Source organism: Odontesthes bonariensis, chromosome 7 (assembly GCF_027942865.1).
Source record: "Odontesthes bonariensis isolate fOdoBon6 chromosome 7, fOdoBon6.hap1, whole genome shotgun sequence".
NCBI lineage: Eukaryota > Metazoa > Chordata > Actinopteri > Atheriniformes > Atherinopsidae > Odontesthes > Odontesthes bonariensis.
Genome location: NC_134512.1, coordinates 38,227,995 through 38,237,284, shown reverse-complemented (window position 1 = coordinate 38,237,284; position 9,290 = coordinate 38,227,995). Strand labels below are relative to the sequence as shown.

The window sequence follows — 9,290 nt, the reverse complement described above, 5'->3', positions numbered from 1 at the left end:
GCATCATTTCTGAACATCTTCTTACCCCCTGCTGCGTCCTGTGAGCAGAGTTCCAGCCTCGTTTTGGTGCTGATGAAGGTAGTCCGGCTAGTTGGCTGGGGTTTAAAAAATAAAGCGTTTTGCTTCTCAAAACAATATGCGTTCAACAGAGTAATACATTTGCATCACAAAATGGTTCTCCAGGAAAAAGTCAGACCTCACAATCTCTTGGCCCTATTTTCTCTCCCTTCGTATCACTGCCTGATGTGCAGAACGAAGAGAGGAAAGGAGGGAGAAATTAAATAATTCCATTCAGATGTAGCAAAAAGAAATGTTAAAGGTGACATATTGTGTAAAACTCCTTCTTCCTGTTCCTGGGAGCAGATATCAGGGCGTCTGAGGTCACCAGCAGGTGTAAAACTCCCCAAAAACACAACCCTGGTATTTATTTAGTTCCCCTTTGTTACTCATTTGACGAGCCGTTCTGATTTTCATTCTAAAAAGTTTTCATTCTGCATCTTTCATTCTTCATTTGCATCACAAAATCGTTCTCCAGGAAAAAGTCAGAGCTCACAATCACTCGGCCCTATTTTCTCTCCCTTCGTATCACTGCCTGCTGCCGCCTGCCGACAGCCGCGCCTGTTACGCTGTTTCCTGCTCGGTCTGCGCTTCGGTCTGCACAGCAGGCAGTGATACTAGTGTGGCTTCCTGCTTTCTTTAACGTAAAGAATGAAAAGTAAAGCTAACTGAACTGCAGGTTGGGAATATAAATGTCTGCTAAATGTGGCGTACACATGGTTTAAACTTCAAACGATGACAGAAGTTAAAATGCTTTCATTTACAGACATATTTTTGGTTATTATTCTTAATATTTTTCTGAGAAACTTCAGTTTCAGCTGGTGTTTAATTGATTTAAACAGCATCGGGTGTCTTTCTCATGATGGATATTAAATCATTTGAGTTGTTTTTACTGTGTTTCCACAGAGCTGACTGTGTGTGAAAGCATGTTTAGGCTTCAGTGTGTGAAAGCAGGATAACGTGAGTGTGTGCACGGGTCAGGATCAGTCTGAGGAGTGATTAAGGGAAAAGGATTAGCCGGCTCCACGCTATGGGACCGAGGTAACCGCGTTAAAGCGAGCACCTTCTCATGACTGCTGCCAGAAACCAGCTGACCGGCGTCCTGTGACTGATGTGGGCCGGAGAGGACCCCGCTGAGGTATGCAGAAACACTGCCACAGAGGAGGAAAAGTGACTCCATCATAGATAAACGATTCGGTTTGTTTAATCAAAACGATTCGCAGCTATGAAAAGCAAAAAGTTCAGATCCATCCAAACACATTTTCCACCTTTCTCACTCCCTGATGGTGAAGGATGGGAGTCTGAACACTGATCCATATCAGAGTGAATAACCCCTGGACACTGAGACCAGCTCTCACTTTTAAAGACGTCCCAAACCAGCAGCTGAGATGTAGAAAAAACTAGAAGAAGACGCAAGAAGAAATTAAACGGCTCGAACAGAAGCACAAAGGATGCAGCAATGAGCTCAAAGAAAACTGTGCAGAGATGGACGATAAAAAACAGAAAACAAGGAAAACCCACTAAATATCTAATTTTACATTCATTAAAATACAAGCAAGTTTAATATAAATTAGGGCTGGGCAATGATTAAAATGTTTAATCTAATTAATCACGATTTCCCTGATTAATCGCATTTGTACGCAGAATCCAAAAATTAATTCAAAAGTAGCGTATAGCCTTTAGCATTTAGCTTTATTTTAAATGTGCTGCCATATGAATGAAAGTGCCATAACATTTGTTGTGCAAACACACTTTTAACATCAGCATCTTTCTGTAGTTTTTATGTAGAAGCCTCGCTCCACTGTCTGTTTCCTTGAATGACTTGCTGCTATCAGTTGTGTGTTTTGCCTTTAAGTGATATTTTAGACTGGAACTACTACGCTGAGAAGACAATTCAACTTGGCAGTGTTTACAGATGACTTTGGTTGTGTCGACTCCGCCGTCTGGAAGAACTTTAACATGAAAATGGCCGAGTAAAAGTTCCGTACCCTTCTCCATGTTTGGTGGATCCGCCGATTACTTTCTTTTCCTGTTCCACAGCAGACAGCAGCAGACTTTTACAAAATAAAAGCCTGTGAGCAACAGACTTTTACAAAATAAAAGCCTGTGAGCAACAGACTTTTACAGAATAAAAGCCTGTGAGCAACAGACTTTTACAAAATAAAAGCCTGTGAGCAACAGACTTTTACAAAATAAAAGCCTGTGAGCAACAGACTTTTACAAAATAAAAGCCTGTGAGCAACAGACTTTTACAATAATAAAATAAATAATAAAACAGGGGTGGTTTTTGGCGTAGTGGGTTGAGCAGGCGCCCCATGTACAGAGGCTATAGTCCTGCGTCCAGCGTAGTATGGCCCTGTGCTGCATGTTGTTCCCCCTCTCTCTGCCCCCTGCTTCCTCTCTCTCTGAACTTTCCTATCCAATAAAGGCACAAAAACCCTCAAAAATATTTTTTTTAATAATAATTTTTAAAAAAAACATGCGTTAATGTGCGATAAAATATTATATATTATATTTATCGGGTGTTAAATAATTAATTAACGCGATAATAACGAGTTAACTCGCCCAGCGCTAATATAAATGTACCCAATCAGCCAGAGGGGTAACTTTCATCTGCAGTCCAGGAAAGACGCAAAAGAAACAGTCACAAAAATGTCACAAATTACAAAGAAAACCGAGTCAGTCAGAGGACTTCACAACAAGACAAAGTGTGGAAATGCTTAATGTCATCTGATGTTTTAATTTCCACTGTTTCACAATGAAACCTTCCGCCTGGCTTCATGACACGGGCCCGTCTCCCTCCTCCGCTCCCCGGCTGATGACACCGCTGCCCGGCGTGTTGGAGCGCGTTTCAGGGGGGGCGGCCGGAGGTGTTGCAGCACATCTCCTGCTGCAGCGCTGACGGTGTCTGTGGCAGAAAGCTGGGATTCCCCGGCGGGTCTGTGTGGAAAGTTTGGAGGCGATGCTGGTTGTTGTTGTGAGCTGGACCCATGAGATGGGACGCCATCCGTGCGTGTGCGCGTCTCTGCAGCTCCCTCAGGCCGCGCCGTCCAACAGCTCCTGAACAGTGTTGCCATGAGGAAGCTTCCCAGCCTCACTGCGCAGATGATCACATCAGCCCTGTGAGAATCTGGCCCCATTTGGACCTGCAGTACACTTTTCCGCGTGTTTGAGTCTCCTGTGAGTCTCACGTTTTTATATGAACAGCCGGCTTGATCAGAAGTTGCTCTGATATTTTCCAACAGTTTGAACTGCTCTGAAGTGTCTCTTTAGGGAGAAATTGTATCTCTTGTTTTCCATGAGTTATTAAAGGGACAGTTCGCCTCTTTTGACATGAAGCTGTATGACATCCCATATCAGCAACATCATTTCTGAACATCTTCTTACCCCCTGCTGCGTCCTGTGAGCAGAGTTCCAGCCTCGTTTTGGTGTTGATGAAGGTAGTCCGGCTAGTTGGCTGGGGTTTAAAAAATAAAGCGTTTTGCTTCTCAGAACAATATGCGTTCAACAGAGTAATACATTTGCATCACAAAATGGTTCTCCAGGAAAAAGTCAGACCTCACAATCTCTTGGCCCTATTTTCTCTCCGGCTAGCGCCATGAATAAAATATATTTTATATTTTATAAAAATATTATATTTTTAGATAATTAGATAAAATATTATATTATTTGAATCATAATAATATTATTATGATTGACATTATTATGATCATTTCATTATTATTATTTATTAAATTATAAAAAAATATTAAATAATAAATAATTTATTAAATAATAAATTAAATTTGTATCACTGCCTGCTGTGCAGACCGAGCAGCAAACACCGTAGCAGGCGCGGCTGTCGGCAGGCAGCAGCAGGCAGTGATACGAAGGGAGAGAAAATAGGGCCAAGCGATTGTGAGGTCTGACTTTTTCCTGGAGAACCATTTTGTGATGCAAATGTATTACTCTGTTGAACGCATATTGTTCTGAGAAGCAAAACGCTTTATTTTTTAAACCCCAGCCAACTAGCCGGACTACCTTCATCAACACCAAAACGAGGCTGGAACTCTGCTCACAGGACGCAGCAGGGGGTAAGAAGATGTTCAGAAATGATGTTGCTAATATGGGATGTTACACAGCTTCATGTCAAAAGAGGCGAACTGTCCCTTTAAGCTTGACTGACCAACTGTTGGTACAGATGAGTGCTTTAACTAAATTATTTACAGGAATATGTTTATATTTTTCATTCTTTTATTGGGGCTGGAGGGCATAAAAGCACTTAGTTGCCCTCAGGAATGTGATGGTGTCGGTATCTCAAAGGTGGTGCAAACACATGCGGCTGTTGGTGCGTGAAAACCTACAAACTAAGTGTCTCTTTCTAAAAAGTACGGATGAATGGAGGCGTCTAACAGGAGGATGACTGTAACGTTCAGCGGAAACACGGCCCTGGGAGTCATTTAGGACCAACTCCATGAATCATTTTTCCATTAGATGTTGCCCAAGTGGAAGGTATGACTGCAGGGTACCTGTCTGGCTGAAACATCCATGACAAGCACAATGAATCTCTGCTAAGGTGTGACCAGGTGTGGACTTCTCTGTAACTCAGAGAAAACGTGGGCAGGTGGGCTCTCGTATCAGTTCCAGTCGCTGTAAACTTTAACTTCTGTCTCTCTGAACTTTCCATTAAAGGCACTAAAGTACGATGGAGTATTGCATTCACTCAAAAATAAAAAAATTCCCAGGTTATCTTGTAATTACGAGATAATTATCTCATAATTATGAGATAATGTGGTGAATTTTTTATTATATAGTGAATGCAATACTCCATCGTACTAAAGCCCTCAAAATGTTTTTTTCCATAAATAAAAATAGATTTAAAATTAAAAAAAAAGAAAACATGCGTTAATGTGCGATAAAAATATTTAACTGCCTTAAATAATTAATGCGTTAACGCGATAATAACGAGTTAACTCGCCCAGCCCTACTCAAAATAAGAAAAAAAAATGACACTAGTGATAAGAAACAACCAATAAGAAATATTTAAGGTAATAAATAGATTGAAAAATAAGCATTAAATGTTAGAAATAAATATATGTTTGAGCTTTTGAATCCTAAACTCTGCTGTTTCTCTGGAAAATGATGTGATTGTTTGAGTCTGAATCATTTCCAGAGCAGGAGGAAGAGGGAGGACTCAGCGGAGGTCCTCCTCCATTTCTCTGCGCGCACACGGGGGGAGGGAGGGAGGGGAGAGTTGAGCGTGCGCCCTCGGCAGACACTCGAGCACAAAAGACACACGTCTCATCCGCTCGCCTCCCCATTGACGTCAGTCCGGTATCACATGAACGAGCAGAGACCAATCGGCGCTGCGCTGCCGGAGAGTGCTGGCTCCTCCGAACACCGAGACCGAGGAACACAGCGACTAAAAGCCAAACATTTAGCCCGGAATGGCCCCCAGAGCCCGCGGAGGACAGTAGAGCCGCCGCCGGAGGAGATCCCCGCGCGTCCCGCTGATTCCCGGCCGCTCCTCGCGGTGGATTACTGGCTTTGGCACCGGGCGGACGGAATGGATAAGGCCATGGCCCTAACATATTGAGTAGCTCGTTTTGTCGGTGGGGGGGTGGGGGGAGGCGAGACGCGCACCGTGGAGACAATTCATGGGGCATTGTGCGGGGAGGAAAATGGTGGATAATTTGCAGAGTGTGATAAAAAGCTTCCCAGCTCTGGATTTCCTGCCGTGAGACGCGGATCCGCGGCGGCTCTGCGGGAACTGAGGTCGTGTTGTCGGATCGGTAGGTAGGTAACCCCCTCCAGCCCGATCCCGACCACCTTATCCGGCTCCGTTTGTCTGATATTCCTGTTATTCTCCTGATTGGCCTCCGCGCCCCGAGAGAAACCTTTGGGAACAATAAACTGTGGGATTACTGAGAAATGGATTTTAACGGCGGCGGCGGCGGAGAGCTGCACAACAACCAGTTTTACCCCTGCGAGGAGAGCAAGCCGCTCCTGGGGGAGATGTCGGAGGGCAACAACAACACCAAGCTGGGCGCGGGGCCCTGCAAGAGGAGCCTGCACCTCTGCAGCAGCAGCGGGATGCGCTACAAGCTGCTGCACGAGGGGGACATCCAGGTGTGCGTGGTCAAGCACCCGCGCACCTTCCTCAGCAAGATCCTCACCTCCAAGTTCCTGCGGCGGTGGGAGCCGCACCACCTCGCGCTCACCGACAGCAGCCTGACCTCCGCCACCGTGAGTTACCCCCCCCGCCTGCTCTGTAAACTGTGCGTGTGTGCACGTGCGTGTGTGAGAGCATCAAAATGCCCAGTTCCACATTCCTCAGGCAGCTTTTCTGTTTGTCTTTTCTTGTCTGGACGCGCGCGCTGAGATTACGCGCAGTCTGCTGATGACGCATTTTTACAGGGTAGAGTAGCTGCTTTTAATCTGCCCCCCCCCCCCCCCCCCCCCCGGGTTTAATCTGGCCCCCTACCACCACCGGGGCATCGTTTGGCCCCAGAAGCCCTTCAGGTGTCAGGTTCTCCATCATTTACAGCACAGGTGTCCTCCTGTGAGCCTCTGCGGGTCGAGGGGCCGTTCAGGTGTGTGTTTGGCTGTTTCTTCCTGCCTGTTGGAGGAAAATGGGGCAGAACAGGGTGAGAACGGGGGCAGAACAGGGTGAGAACAGGGTGAGAACGGGGGCAGAACAGGGTGAGAACGGGGGCAGAACAGGGTGAGAACGGGGGCAGAACGGGGGCAGAACAGGGTGAGAACAGGGTGAGAACGGGGGCAGAACAGGGGCAGAACAGGGTGAGAACGGGGGCAGAACAGGGGCAGAACAGGGTGAGAACGGGGGCAGAACAGGGTGAGAACGGGGGCAGAACAGGGTGAGAACAGGGGCAGAAGATGCTCTGACGGTGGAACATCAGTCACATGAGGTTGTTTCCTCTGTTGATGCTGTCCATCAGGTTCTGTCCATCAGATTCTGTCCATCAGGTTCTGTCCATCAGGTTCTGTCCATCAGGTTCTGTCCGTCAGCTGAGGCGGCCAATGAAAACAGGCCTGAGGTCTCCCTGCTAAACTCCCCTTTCACCCTGAGAGAATCCCGGTTCTCATTAACCACGACATGAAGTCTAGTTGTTGGTAATTCTGCTGAGGTGTGAGCAGGTGTGGACTTCTCTGTGACTCGCTGAGGTTAAACGTGGGCAGGGGGGCTTCCGTATCAGTTTCAGTCTGTAAACTTTAACTTGTCTTACTGCGGTAATAGATTGTGTTTGATAAAAATGTAGAATGAAGTCAACAGTGACGCAACACTGTGTTCCAAAGAAACAGAGTGACTAACAGAAGATGACCAATAAAAAGAGACGCAGGGAGAATTCAAAAGCAGAAAAAGAACCACAGGTGATGCAAAACCGACCAACAGGAAGGACAGAATGACAGCAAAGAGACGAAAAGAAAAGTTAAAGTAAAGCAGCCACACATGAGGAAAATCAGGCAACAAGGTGTGATACCCAACCAAAAGAAAGATGAGAAACGGGAGCAAGAGACACAGAAGGAGCCGAAAAAGATACGAAGCAACAAAGAAAAGCTGTAATAAAACGGGCTCATCATCAGCCGAACACGGCTGTGAGAGCAGAAAAGATGAAAATACAGGAGAGCGAGCCTCTTCGGGAGCTTCTGCCAGTTAAAAAACTCTTTTTTATATGAAAAAGAAAAAGATAAAAAAGCAGGAATCTGATCTCTTTTTTTAAAAAAAAAAAAAAACAACTTTCATTAAAAGGTTTAAAATAACTGCTGAGTTCATCTAACATGTAGAAAATATTCATGAAAATATAATAAGTACACTCGGTTTGTCTATGTTATACTGCACAATAAGAGAAGAATGAAAATTTAGAGCAAATATATTCATTTTACTGTTAGGAATTTAGAAAATAAATAAAAAGAAAATACATTTATCATTAAAAAATGATCAGAACTGTTCAAATTATGAATTAATTACTCAAAATTAGGGCTGGGAAACGATTATAATGTTTAATCTAATTAATCACATGATTAATCACGATTAATCGCATTTGTACGCAGAATCCAAAAATGAATCTATAAATGAAAATATAATAAGTACACTCGGTTTGAATATGTTATACTGCACAATAAGAGAAGAATGAACATTTAGATCAAATGATGGAGAACCTGACACATGGAAGGCTTCTGGGGCCAAACGATGCCCCGGTGGTGGAGGGGGCGGGCAGATTAAAACCAGTTCTCATTAACCACGACATGAAGTCTAATTGTTGGTAATTCTGCAGAGTAATTCCTGATGATAAAGCCTTTATTTCCCCTCCTGATATCATCAACAAGCCTGACATTTTCCACAAAGCCCGGCTCATTGTTTTATCTACACGCCTGGTTCAGAGGCTTTTTGGATGCGTGCCTATGAGCTGCTGGATCCTGGAGACGTTTAACTTTACGCAACACACAAAGAAAACGTTTAAAATTCAGATATTTACCATCAATATATAAGAAACTTGTTTATTTACCATGAAGCTTTATAATGATGACAACATTTCCAGTTGCGTTGAGGAGAATTGCTGAAGACTTTCTTTGTTTTCGGCTCGTATGTGGCCGGCGGGTTCGGTTGTGTCTCCGTTCATCACGGCCAGGTGGAACGTGGCGTTAGCCTCCACCTGCGCACCACACCGCGCTCGCAGCCTTTATTTGTTCCGGGGCAGGACTTCGTTAAATACTCAAAATTTCCTCGACCTCATTCAACGATGTCGTAGTTGAGGAAAGATGGAAACGTTTACAGGAGTTTGGAAAGAGACGAGGACATCCGAGTCTCCTACAGGCTCTGAGCTCATCCCATAATAAGTCAGCCAGCCTGTTCCTTTCAGCTTCATTCACAGAGGATGAATGACTTTGCCACAGGTGCCTGACTGGAAAACAAACTGGGATTCACTCTGAATTGAATCCATTTAAACGGGAGGATCCAGAGTTTCCCAAACCAAAGGAGCCGATAAAGAATCCAGCTTTTATATTTACCTGGATCCTCTCTGGGTGGGGAATGGACCTACTGGGGTGGAAACTAACCTTGTACAATTAATTGTAAATTACGGACTCATCCCTTTATTTTTATGAGTGTCGGGGGGGAATAAAAAGTTGGTCGTCATGACTCCGTTCCAGCTAACCTTGGCCCTGTGCAGGCTGTGTCAGCTGATGGGTAATCCAGCCTGAAGATAAGCTTTATGGCATCATGTTGGAGGAAA

General features: G+C 44.7%; 1 protein-coding gene across 1 annotated transcript in view; it reads left to right on the top strand.

Moving 5' to 3' along the window:
* The first annotated feature begins 5,649 nt into the window (after window positions 1-5,649).
* cmip (c-Maf inducing protein) overlaps window positions 5,650-9,290 on the top strand; it is a 60,495-nt gene continuing 56,854 nt past the window's right edge. Inside the window, exon 1 of the mRNA XM_075470748.1 lies at window positions 5,650-6,282. Within this exon, the coding sequence (XP_075326863.1) occupies window positions 5,968-6,282 (315 nt within the window). The 5' untranslated portion in view covers window positions 5,650-5,967. The remainder of the gene's footprint in view (window positions 6,283-9,290) is intronic.